The 16,006-nt window shown below is 29.6% G+C and overlaps 3 protein-coding genes across 3 annotated transcripts; all 3 read left to right on the top strand.

Moving 5' to 3' along the window:
• The first annotated feature begins 1,809 nt into the window (after positions 1-1,809).
• Positions 1,810-2,802, top strand: LOC149890002 (uncharacterized). Its single transcript, XM_090085900.1, has one exon. The coding sequence runs from the start codon at positions 1,810-1,812 to the stop codon at positions 2,800-2,802; it is 993 nt and encodes a 330-aa protein (XP_089942026.1).
• Positions 2,803-5,004: 2,202 nt separating this feature from the next.
• LOC149890000 (uncharacterized) lies at positions 5,005-15,090 on the top strand. Its single transcript, XM_090085065.1, has 3 exons — positions 5,005-5,306; positions 9,442-9,614; positions 14,810-15,090. Exons 1-2 carry the CDS (start codon positions 5,205-5,207, stop codon positions 9,592-9,594), a joined length of 255 nt encoding a protein of 84 aa, XP_089941191.1. The 5' UTR covers positions 5,005-5,204; the 3' UTR covers positions 9,595-9,614; positions 14,810-15,090.
• On the top strand, positions 10,468-14,756 carry LOC149890001 (uncharacterized). Its single transcript, XM_090085064.1, has 2 exons — positions 10,468-11,000; positions 11,127-14,756. Exons 1-2 carry the CDS (start codon positions 10,730-10,732, stop codon positions 13,373-13,375), a joined length of 2,520 nt encoding a protein of 839 aa, XP_089941190.1. The 5' UTR covers positions 10,468-10,729; the 3' UTR covers positions 13,376-14,756.
• Positions 15,091-16,006: the final 916 nt, after the last annotated feature.

The following is a 16,006-nucleotide window of genomic DNA, read 5'->3' as shown; positions in this document are numbered from 1 at the left end:
TTTAAACGCATAATGAGTTCTTTTTTAACAAACTTCAGAAAACTCAACTTATTTTTAAATACTGGAATAAAAGTTTGTACTTTATTCGTTTTTATTTGTCGTTTAATGGAAAAACCAAGTTTCGAAGTTTATAACAACTCTTATTTCACAGAAGGTGTATTTGTATACCTGATTGTCTTGATTTCCTTTAAAAAGTGTTAGTGGCAGAAAAAACAGGATTTCCATCTGAAGTTCTCATAAGTAATTTAGTAATTTCTTTAGCATAAATATTCTTCAAAAGTTGATTATCAACATGCTCTTTACTGAATACAGTTGAAAGACAACATTGTTCAGCTTTTTTCAGCTTCCATAAAAACTCATTTTTTAAAATTTATTAAGAAAAGTGGCGGGTGGGGGGAAGAGTTAAATAGCATGTAAAATTTTTAAGAAAAAGAATAAATGTAAAAAGAGAGCTTTAAAGATAAAAAATTGTGAAGTTTAAAGTCAACACCTTTCCCCCTCCCTAATACAAATTATAACAAACCTATTTTTCACGTGGTAAAAACAATCTTGAAGTAAATAATTAAAAGTAATAATTTCATACCCTCTGCTAATTTTTATTGCATTATATTTTGACCCTGGTTAAATCCAAGGTCAGAGGATTCAATCCTTTAAGAACTATTTACTGGTTTTAAACAGCTTAAAAAAATGAAAGAAAAAATTTTATTATCTAAATGATTGGAGGCGACCATGAACATAACAGAAAAAAAAGATAATAAAGATGATAATAAAACAAAAAGTCTGAAATTTTATGGAAAATTTTAAAAAATACAATGCATAAATCATTTAAAAACTCCGTGAGGATAAAAAAAGGTAAAAACTGAATATCGCTTAATCTAGAAACATTATCTGATTGGCTAGAATTTTGTCCCTACAGGCAATATTCGCTTACTTAAACCGTTTAAGCGGTTTAAGTAAGCGAATATTGCCTGTAGGGACAAAATTCTAGCCAATCAGATAATGTTTCTAGATTAAGTGATATTCAGTTTTTTTCTCGATTAAACTACTAAAAATAGCGTAGTACTTGATACATCGAGTCAAAAATATATGTAAAAATCAAAACAAACATTTTTTTTAATATGCTAATAAAATAAGTTAACGATATGTAACTATTATTTATTTTAATAAAAAGATATTAAACATTATTAGATATCAAACTATATTGATTGTATCACTTAAAAGAAATGGTTAACTGGTTTTGTGGCGCAGCATTATGTTTTAACAACTTTAGAACCAAAACTACTAACGGAGAACGTATAAAGTTTTACAGGCTTCCCAAAGATGTTTCTATTCAGAAAGAATATATCCGAGTTTTAAATACAAAGGGAATGAATTTCAGAAATGGGCATATTTGTTGTGAACATTTTTCATCTGGAATAAGAGAGTTATGCACTGATATTCCAGACATAGCTGCACCACCAAGCCAAATTGCTATAATGGAACGAAAATACGCAAATGCTCTGGCTAAAATAACTAAATCAAGAAAAACGACTGAAGCTGATAAAAAACATTTGAAAGGGTTAAAACGTAAGCTTAGTATGATGATATCCTTGTCTAAACCTTGTCCTATTCGTAAAAAACCAACAAACCGACCTTCTTATGTTACAAAATCTCCTTTATCATTACTTAAACCAACAAAACAACAGTTACTTTCTAAATTACAAAAAGAAGAAGATGCTAACAAAATTCTTCTAGAAAAAATAAACAATGCAAACAATTATATAAAACAGCTTAAAAAAGAAAAAAAAAATAAACAAAGTAAAGAACGATATGTTACATAAAAAATATTTAATTTTATCTGTAAGAAATCAAATTTCAAAAAAAGAACTAGACAAATTTGAAAAAGGAATGTTTAAATATTCCAAACTTAAAGACAAACCAAAGCAGTTTAAATATTTATGTGGTTTAACTGTCCTGCAATTTCAACTCCTTTATAATTGTGTAGCACCATACTGCCACTTAATTGAATATCCGGATTGCAAAGGTACAGGAACCAGATTCCTTGAAAAGAAAACCGAATTGTTTTCAGTTTTAACATTGTGCAGACATGCACTTCATCTTGGTGTTATTGGATTTATGGCTGGCGTTTCTAAAAGCACCATGTATCGTGTTTTCACTGGATGGGTTGTATTTCTAGACACAATATTTTCAGAGATAAATTTAAAAGTCGAAAGCACTTATATTTCCCTGATGATGCCTTCTGTTTTTAAAAAAACTGGCCATGGTGAAACCGATATTGTTGTGGATGCTACAGAATTTAAGTTTCAACAACCAACCAATTATGACCTTAATACTTTAATGTTTTCAAGTTATAAAAACTGTACAACAGGGAAAGCTTTAATTGGAATCTCTCCACATGGGCCAGGAATGCTTTTTGGAAACATATACCCTGGTTTGATCACAGATAATGAATTAACAGAACAATCTCATATTTTAGAACTAGTTGAGAAAGAACACAAAGTTATGGCAGATAGAGGGTTTTCAATTCAAGATTTATGCGCTTCAAAAGGAATATATTTGAATCGACCATCTCAAAAATCAAGCCATCAGTTCCCACAAGCTGATGTAGCTGGTAATTTTGATATAGCTTCTACCCGTATTCATGTAGAGAGATTCATAGGATGCGTACGTGATTGGTCAATTCTTAATGCGGTGTGGCCGGTACAAAGAATGGACTTACTTTCTTCAACATGGAAAATGTTATGTCATGTTGTAAACCTTACAATGCGCCCCATCGGGCCAAAGGCAGAATCTTGTAAATAATAATATTTTGTGAATATATATAACCATATAAAAACATATTTTATTGTTTTAAACATTTATATCAATTTTAATGGAAAAGTTGATGTTTTTACAAGTTCTTTAATATACGATCTAAGTGGTTTTAGTTCTTTAAAATCAGGAATTTTCCCCACAACATTATTTCCAAGAGTAGTGAGCAAAGAATGTTCATGATGTTGCCAATTTTTTATTGGATTTGAATGCAGAATGCTATCTGATATTTCCTTGATAACTGACATCAGTAAATTATTTAGTTGAATAATAAAGAAATTTGAGTTTAAAGTTTCAGGATGATAAGATTGTAAAATGCAGTATTTAGATTTTGTACATAGTAGTGCAAGCTGAGCCTGCACGTAATACTGAGGTTGGTTTTTTAAATGGGTCAATGAACTGTCGCTGTTTTTTGCTCGTGTTTTAATTTCCAAAATAATTTGATGTGACACAAGGCTATCTGGACTTGCCCCATAATTTAAATCATCTGGGTGATAGAAAAATCCACACATTTCAGGGGAACATTTTGATATCTTTGCAAAGTGCTGAAGTGCAATAAATTCATATTTATGACCACGCTCAAAATTTTTTATGTTTTGTGTGTTATAAATATCATTTTCATTTAATCCTTCCTTAACTATCTTCCAATAATTTGTAAATTTTTCCTGTCCATATATTCCAAGCAATGCTGGTAATCGACTCCCCGTTATTTTCCCTTTTCTTGTGTCCATCCACTCCTGGGTATTTTGTTTGACATTAGTATGATTTGTGTATTGTCCTTGTGATGGTATCAGATTTGTCAAATCAATGCGAATAACAGGATCCTCATTTAAAAGTTGTTTATTAATTTTTTCTAAAACAATAACTTGTTCAGGCGAAGCTATGATTACCTCGATGTTTACTTTATTTTGATTTAGTATTTGCAATATTGTTGGTATTTCACTATAATTATCTTGACATTTTTGTGGGTTTACTGCTTGTTTATTTAAAGTACGACTTTTTGCATTTATAGAACTTAACTTATTGAATTGGGATTTAAAACTTTCAGGGTCATATCTAAATCTTAAGTGCCCCATTAGTGAAGATTCATATCCAAGATCTATTGAACAAAGAGTATCATATACGTGTCTTTCAAAATTGGGTTCCTTTTTCAGCCCTTCCTTAATTTTTTGCTTCATTTTTAAAACATCTCTTTTAAAAGATGAACTTTCTGGATCTGCTGGAGTAATTTTTAAGTTTTCAATTGTGCTTTTGTTTCTTACTGATTTTACTTTAATATGAGATAGTGGGACCATTGGAATAGAACCTTTTTTTGATCTTTTATGCCATTTCTGTATCACTTGTGTGCACGTTAATTCTAAAATTTTTGTCTTTGTATCCTCATAATGCTTTAAGTAAAGTAGGATAGCTAAAACATGACAACAAAGCCCACTAAGACCAACGGGGCATTCACAATAACCTTTACGAGGTGTCCCTCCTACAAAAAGTAGATAAGCAGGGCGTGCATATGGCTATAAGATTTTCTTATAAAAGCTCTTACATACACTATATTGTTATCTGAATGTATTTTAACTGATATAATTTTTCTGCTAGTTAACATTTGGTATGCTTTTTGCTGTTGTCCAAATGTACCCTCTCTTTTATTGAGTATGTATTCTTTAAAAAGTTCAGAGTTTACACAAGGGTAGAGGTTTTCACTTCCAGTCCAATTTTGAGACATGTGTGGTATCTCGTCTACATGTAAGCTTGTTTTGAATAAGTAGTTTTTTTTTGCTTTTAGATAAAGTTTCTTAACTAGTTTTGGATATGGTAAGAACTTCAAAATTCTGCCTTGCAACTCTTTAACAGAGCCTGTGACACCCAGTCCGTGGTTAACAAGCCATTCAACACAAATCTTTCTTGATGCAGTTGAAATGTTAACTACATTAATATTTAATTCCATTTATAACAGTAATAGTAAATTAGTTTATATTTATATTAGCTATATTTTGCTTCACTTTAAACTGCTATAAATGTAAACAAACGCAATAAAATTTTTTGTCCCTACAGCTCAATTATTAGTACCCAGACCTTCCCGTATGAAACTTGCTAACCGTCGAAGGAAAATTTGGATGATCATTCTGAAAAGATCAGGTTTTTTTTTAAATAAACAAGGCAATTAGGGTAAGGGGGGGGGGGGGTCAGATTATGAATTTGAAACCTTCCTTTCATAGCCAGACTATTGAATGGAATCGACGCTAATTCTAGGTCAAATTAACTTTTCAATTTTAAAAATTTTGTCAATATTCTGAGATCAATATTATCTTATACGTTATCAGATCCATGTTGTGTAATTGCAAGCAAACTCTTAATCTTTTTGAAAGTTTATAACTAAAATACTTTAAATACAATAAATGGAAAATCTACTAAGGGTTACACTTGTAACAAGTGGGGTAGTAGTACTCGGTTATGCCACAATGAAGTTAACTACACCCAGTAAGGAGAAGATATTAGAGGTAACCTTTTTTCAAGTATTGTTGAAATGATTAAAGTTACATTTGCAATTCGTTTTTCTAATTAAAGAATGTAAAACTTTGCAGTATCAAAAATTATAGTTTGGCTAAAGTTTTCTTTTTCAGTACAGAAAGTTCTTTTTGAATATGCTGGTTTTGAAAAAACTGAGGATTTCAAACAAGAAACCACTAGAACAAACCTTCCAAGAAATTTTCATTAAGACTATTTCCAATCTAAACTAAAGACTAAACTAAAGACTAAACCTAGAGAGCTGAGTGTGAGCATAAGGACCACTTCCAAAGCCTTTTTATCATGACAAATGCATCAGACTTGGAATGTTATTAAACAAAAAGATGCCTATCAATCAATATCGATCAATCAATATATTTTGTGTTAATGTTGTTACAAAAAACAAAGGTCATTGCAAATAGTAATTCACTTATAAAACACAATGTCCTAAATAAGGTAAATAAAAGACAAAAGAAAAACATTAGAAATAAACTATTCATATAAAAGTAGAACAAAAATTTATAAGTAACACTTATAAAACAGACTTTTAAAATAGCTAAAATATAGGTCAAATAGTTATTGTAATGTCTTCACATATGCATATGCATATACACATATGCACAAATAAGAAATTATAAGATGTATGTAAACATAAAGAAAAACAGAAAACAGAGGTAAAGAATAAAGTTAAGCAGAACTTTTTAGTTAGAAATGGAGTGGCATTAAGAACAGACTCTTGGACCTAAGGATAAAATCTGTTTTTAAGGGTGTATGGAAGGGTGTTCCAAGAAAGGATACACTGGTATATAATGGAATTTATTCCATTTTTAGTTGTCTATTTTAGTGGGGTGATCAAGTTATTACAACTGACTGATCTTAGATTATGCCCATGCATTGTCCTATTGTTAAAGTAGTTATAAAGTATGGTATGAAAAAGACTGTTGTTAATCCAAGAGAAGTGAACAACTCTGGAACTGAATTAAATCATAGAAACAAAGAAATTTGGATGCAAGATACAGGGAAGTTTCTTGGGCAGAAATTAATTGTTCGTATTTTTGCTCACATACCATTGGAACAGCATAATTTGAGTGTAAGGTCATTTATGTGTGTTTTAAATGAAAGCTTCTCATTTATCGCAACACCAAGATAAGTTATGTTACTATACAAAGGCAGCTTTTGACCACTTATTCTAAAGTTCAAGTTTTTTGGAAGATTCTTGTTAGTTTTTTTAAAATGAGATTTTATTTGCTATTGAACAAGAAGTTTGCTTGGAGCCATTGAACAAGACTGGCCATATCCTGATTAATATATTTATTTAGATTTTTGAGAGGGTTTGTCACTAATTGAAGATTAGTATCATCAGCAAAATGATACACATTCAAATGTTTGATAGAAAGATTAAGATCATTGATATAAATAGTAAAGAGAGGAGGACCTAATATGGATCCCTAAGGGATACCAATGCAAATACTTTTAATATCTGAGAATGTGCCATATAAAGTAACAAGTTCTTTTATTGATTCTTCTGTATACTTTAGGTATACTAATAGATATTTTTAACAAACTTTGTTAAAAAGGGGTATTTTTAACATGGTGTAAGTTCATAGACATTACTTGGGAATTTCTTAACATTTCTATATGATAATTGCTTCACCTTCTAACAATATTTTCATAATTATCCAATCACATTTAGTGGATTGTGTCCTATGTATCAAAGCTAGCTTGTATCATATGTAACAGTACCACATGTTTTTTTTATATTTTATACTATCCAACATATTGTCAATGTTGTTAAATCTGCCAATCTTGGACGTAAATCGGTACTATAGTCCGTTTTGATAAAATCTTGCTGTCAAACACTGATCGAGCATAATAGAGGAATTAAAATTCAAAGATTTCTAATAAAGCAGATAGCATGTTCATAATAACTAAATGTATTTTCCAGAATTACTTTAAATTCACGAGCTTGTTAGCATGGATTTTTGGCAAAGAGCCTCTCCTTGGCTGAGAAAGAGCTGTGCACTGTAGGCACTAGACAATGCAATGTCTAGATGTATTTTTAAAATCACGTTTTCAACATTATATTTTCCTGCTACGAGCTAGTATAGACATGTTAATGTAAATACTATGTAAAAATTGAAATTTTTTTTTTTTAATTTCATGCAAGATGAATTTGATAAGTTTAAATGTGTAAGAAATAAAATATATATATATTTAAATTCACAAAAAAATGAATAGATCAAAATTAATATTTCTATAACATTTATGTTTTTATTGATTCCATAGATGCAGGGATATGTCAAATCAAGTTATGTTATGTAATTTCAATGTCGTTCATAATTTTTAAAAGTTATTTAGCAACATGAAAAAAAACATTTTTAATCTTGTACTAAGATAAATGTATTTGCACACCAATATAAATGTATACTTTTTTAATGTTAAAATGTCATCCCACTGACATAGTGCCTCCCTAACTTAAATATAAAATTGATATTAAATACTTTAAGAATGACATTTTTGAATTAAACACCAGTCTTAAAACAACACTTAAGGAGTGAATTCCTTCAACATTTCTTAGTGAATTTTAATGCAATCACTTGTGTGGGATTACTGCATAAAAATTGAAGGTAAGTTTTTTTATTTCTTTAATGAAGAGATTTTTAATTAGCATTTTAACCAGCTTTGCTAGGGTATTTATTGTTGCTTGCTACTGTTACATTTTACTAAGAATTATGACCAAATCTGTACCTTAAACCTTTGGTTTATAGAATGTTTGATTTCAAATTTGATTATTTCTGAAAAGCTCCATTTAACAAACAAACACTGTTTCCTATTTCAGATTTGTTCACATGTAGGTTTTATCAAAAAATTTATTTTCAGAAAGAGAAACAAAATGCAAGTGTTGTGCTTAGACTATCAAAATCAAGAATGGAAACACTGCAAGTCCTAACTTAAAGTTCTATTTGTTTCATAGCACCTAAAAAATAAATTGTCAAGCAACATTAAAGTATATGATTAAGTTAAATTTTTTATTCCAATATTTCAACTAAATTAGTTGACTTAGTTGATTTTAAAAATGTATTAATCGATTTTGGTCATAAATCTGTTAAGGTTGACTCAACCCTTGTTGATGCTTTCCTATGTGCAAGGACTTTGTAAATAATTCCATTCTCAGCAACAAATTACTCCTGGCAGAATGCAAAGTCTAAGGTATAGATGAAGTTAAAATATCAACTTTCAGTGAGACAAGATGGAATGGGCATTAAAAAAATTTTCTGCCATTTTGAGTATGAAGGGACCCTTGTCTGAGATTGGATAGTCCTATCTGATGACTTCATGATGGAAGTTGTCCCTGATAAGGCTTAAATGAATCTTATAGAAGAATGGTTCCTATGTAAGGAGGATCTCAGTGATGGAACCAGCATCCAATTATCTTATGGATCTAGTATGGAATCACTTTTTGAGCCAACAAGTGAAGGATGATATAAAAAAAAAACAACAATTGTAACATGAAGATGAAGAAAAAAATCATTTAAGACTAAGTCATCTTCATTCTGAACAACACTAATGCAGATGAGTTCAATATTGAAGTGTAATTTTTTGTATTCTTGTGATAAATGTTTTTGTTTATGGGATTTTTACTGTGTGCCTATTAAATGATTGAAAATTAAGTTTTCTTTCGTTTTTTGATGATGAATAGCACTATGAATGAGTGAGATATTGAAACATAATTTTTGTTTGTTCTTGTAATAAATGTTTTATATATGTAATTTAACTGATTTTTAGTGTGTATGCCTAATAAACAATTGAAAATTATGTTTTCTTAATTTTTTTTGAAGATGAATAGCACTATGAATATTCTCATATTGGTTAGATATATAACTTATATATCAACAATAAGAACTGTTTTCTTATGAATAGAGGGAGAAAATCTCTTCAATTTGATATTAAAGTTTAAATAATTTGACTGTAATAAAGTTTGAACCATCTAATAAAAAAAATTGCGAAAAAGTAGTGAACAAGTTAAAAAACTTTTAAAACTGAGTCAAACTGAGTGATCTTTGTATTTAAAAATAACTTTTCTAAGCAAGAGCAGTTCACCAAAAAAATGTGTGCTTTTTTATTTAGATGCTTCCTAGCGATTTAAAATCTGAAGAGAATCTCAGGGAAATTGAGAAAAGAAATGAAAAAGTTTTTGCTGCACTCCAGAGATCAGCAAGTTCAAACGATCCTATTTGGAAAGTTGACCAAGGACTTATAGATTCCTCAAAACATAAATAAAGTTTTCTGAGTCTTTTAAGGTTGGTTTTTTCTAGTTTAGTTAAAAATTATACTTTTATTTGATAAATTGATTTTTATTAATTCTTATATTTTTAATTTTTTTTTCCGAATTCAAACCAATTCTTCTTATTGATTTACGGGTAATTCCATATGAAATCATCCAAAAAAAAATATTTTTGACACCCTTATGTCTCAGAATTTGTTCATTTTTACCTCACTTGCAGTCCATATTAAAAAAATAATAACTGCGAAAATTTTAGTTAAAAATACACATGGGTTCCAGAGATATCATCAGTTAAAATAATGCTGACTCAGCATTTTAGTGATTATCTGAAGCGAGTACAAAGCAACTTTGACATATAGTATCTTCATAATGGCTTGGGGAAATTTCCTAAAATTTGGTACCCCAATAGATTTTAACTTGCAGAATCCAAAAAGAGCACTCTCAAGACTTGATTGTCTCAGGAAATGCCTTGTTTACCCAATTTTGTTCAAAATTATTGACTTGTAAATTCATGATTTTTGGAGGTAAAATGAAGGCTGTGGCCCAAAATCCCGAATAAAAAGTTTAATTGTATATCATTATTTTATCTTAGGTCTACTGAAAAAAATTAGGTTCATCAATTGTCTCTCTAGTACTTGATCAAAATTTGCGTTTAAAAATTGTGTCTTTATAGAAAAATTTAAATTTTTTAACGAAAGCACATGAAATGTTTTTGAAACATTTATTTGAATAAAACGTCAAATAGTGCTATTTATTGACTAGTTCAGGACATTTATAGTCACAGGTCAAGTGAGGGCCAGGGAGCCTCTGACCAATTTTGCTTTGCCCACCTCACCCCCCCCCCCCCCCCAATCTCCCTGGATTTTTTTTTTTTTTTTTTTTTTTTTAAATGCGTTAAATGATAATAATTATTAAAATTCAATTTAAAAACATAATTTTTTTTAGTTTAAGTTTCAGAAACAATTTTTTTTCATTATTTCAATTCAAATCAGTGAATGCTTACCTCTTATTATATCAAAAATAAGCAAATGTTTTGTTTCCTTGTTTGTATTTTTTTAAAGAGTGATTGTGAATTTTATTGTTTTTGTATTTTTTTAGCAGATAATATTATAAGTAATAAATATATTTAATATGGAGAAATGTGACATTGGAAAAAGTCTTAACATTCATTGCCACAAAACTGGATTTTCTAGAAAACAAGGTTTTGTTCAATTCAAAGAACTTTCTTGTGAAAAACAAGAAGTAATAATATGGCGAGCAAATTTAAAGGAAAAATATTGTTCAATAAGAGTTATATGTTGCTATCATGAGCAATTCTATGGAAAATATTTTGAGAGAAAAATTACAAAGTGTTGCAATCCTTTTGGAACACACATGGAAAGTAAAAAAATTGCTATAAAAGGTAATCTAAAATTAATTACAACAGAATTTATATGGAAATTAAAATAAAAGAAAAACATTTTATTATTTATAAAAAATTTTATATTTTCAATTATTTTAAAAACTTAAAACTAAATTTTTTTCTTAGGTAATATAAAGATTTCCCTAGACTTAGCGAAATTTTTGCAACAAAATAATGTTTATGTAACCCCAGGTTGGAAACTGTGCAGTAAATGTTACAAAAAAGCAGTAGAAACAGATGGAGATTTAAATTCACAGGAGGAATGGGAATCAAAAAGTGAGAAAAAAATTAAGTTAGATACCACTATAGAATTGCTTGGAATTTCACCAGTCAAACTAAAAAGTCTTTCAAAACACAGCAAATTGCCTGCAGCAAAACAAAAGTTTGAGAACACTATTGACAGAGTTGCAAAAATGGTCTCATTAGCATATAACATTAAAGAAACTTCTTTAACATCAGAAATAAAAAGCCCCATTTCAAATAACAACATTAACAATGACCATGATCTAGACCTTTTAATGTATGAAATAAAAAAAAAAATTTCAGGGACTGACTCTTATCGCCATAAGGTGCAAATGTTAACACACGCACCAAAATCATGGACACGTACAAAGATATCAAGCTACTTTGAAGTGTCTGAGTATCTTGTTCGAACTGCGAGAAAAGTTAAAAATGAGCATGGAATTCTCTCATTGCCCCCCAAAAAAACTGGAAACCCACTTTCACCAGAAACAGTTAATTTAGTGATTAACTTTTATCAAAGTGATGAATTTTCGAGAATGATGCCAGGAAAAAAAGATTTTGTAAGTGTTAAGAAAAACCAGCATGTTCAAAAAAGATTATTGCTACTCAATCTTAATGAATTACATGTTGCATTTAAAAAAGACTACCCTAACATCAAAGTCAGTTTGTCAAAGTTTTGTACTCTTAAACCTAAATGGTGTATTACAACTAATGCCTCAGGTACTCATAATGTATGTGTATGCATACATCACCAAAATACAAAACTTCTCATTGATGCCATTAGGTGGAATAAAAATTATAAAGATTTTATGGCATTGATTGTTTGTTCGCTTGAAAATGCAGAATGTATGCTGCATCGATGTAACCAATGCCCTGGTATTGAAGCATTAAAAAGTTTTTTAGTGCAGGAGTTTATGGACCATGAGCTCGAAGAAGATGTAGCATTCAAGCAATGGCAGAGTACCGATCGTACAACACTACTATTACAATCATTGCCACTTGATGAATTTAATGATTTATTATGTGACAGCATTGACAACCTTACCACTCATTCATATATTGCAAAAACACAAAGTAGATACTTGAAAAACTGTAAAGAAAATCTTAACCAAAACGAATGCTTAATTTTAGCAGATTTTGCTGAAAATTATCAATATGTTGTTCAGGATGAGGTTCAAAGTTATCACTGGAGTAAAAGTCAATGTTCACTTTTTACAATTGTACTTTATTTTATAGAGAAAAAAGTTCTCAAACACAAATCTTTTTGTTACCTTTCAGAAGATGTTAATCATGACACAGGATTTATTTACAAGACTCAGGAAGATATAACTAGATATATCAAAGAAAATCTACCTGATGTATCAAGTGTGAAATACTTTTCCGATGGTTGTGCAGCACAATTTAAAAATTTTAAAAACTTTATCAATCTTTGTCATCACAGTAAAGACTTTGATTTAAATGCTGAATGGGTTTTTTTTGCTACCAGTCATGGTAAATCCCCCTGTGATGGTATTGGTGGGACTGTTAAAAGAGTAGTATGCCAAGAAAGTCTAAAACAAATAACTACTGGGCAGATTTTAGATGTTAATTTAATGTACTGCTTTTGTAAAGCCAAGATAAATGGAATTTGTTTTATATTATTTTCTAAAGATGAAATCGATCAAACACGAGCACAATTAGAAAAAAGATATTTAGGTGGAAGAACAGTTCCTGGCACAAGGACATATCATCATTTTATTCCAATTGCTTCAAACACTATAAGTTGTAAAAAAACAAGTATTGATACATGTATTGAAATATTTGATATCATTCCAAAAAGCCAACATGATAAAGAGATTTCATTAAACATTAAAAAAATGGATTATATTGCATGTTTTTATGACGGATTTTGGTGGGTAGGGATTGCTGAAGATGTAAGTGAGCTTGATATAAAAGTCAGATTTATGCATCCACATGGACCAAGTAAAAACTTCTTTTGGCCAATGAGAAATGACGAGTGTTGGGTGCTCAATTCTGAAGTTATATGTCTAATTTCTACACCCACAACAATATCAGGTCGTACGTACAACATATCTGATTTAGATTTAGAGAATATAAGCAGTTGGTTACAAAAAAAAATTAAATACATTTAAAATAATTTTGTTGTAATTTTATTTACCTATTTTGCATTTAGAATTTGTCTTTCTTTTTTTCTTTTTTTCAAATCCTTGTATGGAAGGCTGAGAAGGGTTTAAATAAATCCCACTGTCCACCTTATTATGTCAATGACTATATTAGTATTAATACCATAAGATACTGATTGTTAAATAATAACATAAAGATATTGATTGTTAAAATGTTTTAAAAAACATTTCAATATTTTTGGTTTTAAAATTTATGATTTTTAAAATCGTAAAAAGATCTAAGTTTTGAGTGCTTACTTTGAAATAAGAGGTAAATAATGAAAAAAAATTGTTTCTGAAACTTAAACTTAAAAAAAAAAATGTTTTTAAATTGAATTTTAATAATTATTTATTATATCCTTTAACGCATTTAAAAAAAAAAAAAAAAAAATCCAGGGAGATTAGGGGGGGGGGGCAAAGCAAAATTGGTCAGAGGCTCCCATGCCCTTACTTGGCCTGTGACTATAAATGTCCTAAACTAGTCAATAAATAGCACTATTTGACGTTTTATTCAAATAAATGTTTCAAAAACATTTCATGTGCTTTCGTTAAAAAATTTAAATTTTTCTATAAAGACACAATTTTTAAACGCAAATTTTGATCAAGTACTAGAGAGACAATTGATGAACCTAATTTTTTTCAGTAGACCTAAGATAAAATAATGATATACAATTAAACTTTTTATTCGGGATTTTGGGCCACAGCCTTCATTTTACCTCCAAAAATCATGAATTTACAAGTCAATAATTTTGAACAAAATTGGGTAAACAAGGCATTTCCTGAGACAATCAAGTCTTGAGAGTGCTCTTTTTGGATTCTGCAAGTTAAAATCTATTGGGGTACCAAATTTTAGGAAATTTCCCCAAGCCATTATGAAGATACTATATGTCAAAGTTGCTTTGTACTCGCTTCAGATAATCACTAAAATGCTGAGTCAGCATTATTTTAACTGATGATATCTCTGGAACCCATGTGTATTTTTAACTAAAATTTTCGCAGTTATTATTTTTTTAATATGGACTGCAAGTGAGGTAAAAATGAACAAATTCTGAGATGTAAGGGTGTCATGGTCTGGATGATTTCATATGGAATGACCCTTACCTAATTTTTTTTTTCAATTTAATAAATTTCAATTTATGCTAAAAGATTTGTGTGTGTGATAAAACAAGGATTTAATACAAGATAGTTTTAATTTGTTGCAATTTTTGATAAGGTGTAAATAAACAGTAAATCTCGATAACTCAGTCCTCTTTCTCCGCAATTCAAACATCTCACCGCATGTCTGTAAACATGGGTTTACTCTTTAAATTTCTTTTGCAAAAGTTTTATGCCTAGATACTTTTTAATTTTAATCCAATGAATCCAAATACCATTAAAGAATTTTCTTTTTTGTGTTTCTTTTAGTGACCAAAAACGGAATATTTGCTACACATTTTCAACAAGTATCTATGCAATAAATAACTATGCAACATGTATCAATGCAGCGTTTTATAATTATGGGTAAAAAAAATCGTATTTGCCCGCCAATGAATTTCGCGGGGCTTGATATCTTCAGATATTCCTACCTATTTATTATCAATTCAGATTTGTCATGATCTTTTTTTGGGATTTTTGTAGACTAATTGCTATGTAAAAAGTTACCAAATGTTATGTAAAAACTTATTGAGTATTATGTAAAAAAACTATTGGTTTTTTTCTAAGTTGAAAGATATAAAAATCTTAAAATATATAGGTATAGATATAAGAAAAATTTTCTAATAAGTCGCAAATCAAAGCCGTTATAGTCAGCGCTTACGAACAAAGATTCTCTTTACGTCAAATATTAGGGCTCATCGATATACCGAAATCATGCGTTAATTCAGCGTTTGGGACGGCCATTAATTGCTAGTGCAAGAGATAAGCGCAGTTTGGTGACATTAAGGATGAAGTTAAAAGGGACCTTTGCAAATAGCGCAGAAACTCTCTAATAATGCCACAGCTTGATCGTAAAGTTCTTTTAAAGTACCAACTTGAGTGGAGGTCAGTCTCCAAAAAAACCACGCTGAATAACGGGAAAGTGCCTCAGTGGGCTAGAAGGTGCTCCAGGGCAAAATTTTATTTTTTCCAATTTTTCCATGATCCTTAACTTGTATGGTAAATTGAGTGTGGAAACACAAAAATATTCCATGTGGTTTTTTAAATGTAAGAGTTAAAAACAGCTTTTTTCATAAATTTATAGCTATTTTTAAAACATTCATAGATTCCACAATTTAAAACAGTATAAAAGGATCAAAATGTGTGTGTTTTCATGCGTTCTCGTGTGTGTGTGTGTCTACATATAATTAGATGAGCATTATCAAGCAAAATGAACATCAAAAAATCGTACACTATAGTGATCACCCTAAAGAATTTATACACTATCGCTCAAAATGTTTCCATAGTGAGAAATTTTATTTTCTTAACAAGAAAAAAAAAAAAGTAAAACACACTTAACTTTTCAGTTGAAGTGTCATGAGTTTATATTTCCGTACGAAGAAAGGTGCATAAATAATCTGTTCTTCAAAAAATTCATTCGCTTTGATGACTGCTTTATATAAACATGGCCACTTTATATAAAGATCT

This window comes from Hydra viridissima, unplaced genomic scaffold (genome assembly GCF_058129835.1).
Source record: "Hydra viridissima isolate aposymbiotic clone 2 unplaced genomic scaffold, HvirCarnegie_v1 scaffold_4, whole genome shotgun sequence".
NCBI classification, from domain to species: Eukaryota; Metazoa; Cnidaria; class Hydrozoa; order Anthoathecata; family Hydridae; genus Hydra; species Hydra viridissima.
The sequence above is the reverse complement of the archived record's forward strand: the minus strand, read 5'-3'. Positions and strand labels throughout refer to the sequence as shown.

Excerpts from the sequence above, each read along its gene's own strand:
- LOC149890001 (XM_090085064.1), top strand. The coding sequence starts at position 10,730 with ATGGAGAAATGTGACATTGGAAAAAGTCTTAACATTCATTGCCACAAA. Across the intron at positions 11,001-11,126 it reads TAAAAAAATTGCTATAAAAG|GTAATATAAAGATTTCCCTA; the intron begins GTAATCTAAAAT and ends TTTTTTTCTTAG.
- LOC149890000 (XM_090085065.1), top strand. The coding sequence starts at position 5,205 with ATGGAAAATCTACTAAGGGTTACACTTGTAACAAGTGGGGTAGTAGTA. Across the intron at positions 5,307-9,441 it reads GTAAGGAGAAGATATTAGAG|ATGCTTCCTAGCGATTTAAA; the intron begins GTAACCTTTTTT and ends TTTTTTATTTAG.
- LOC149890002 (XM_090085900.1), top strand. The coding sequence starts at position 1,810 with ATGTTACATAAAAAATATTTAATTTTATCTGTAAGAAATCAAATTTCA.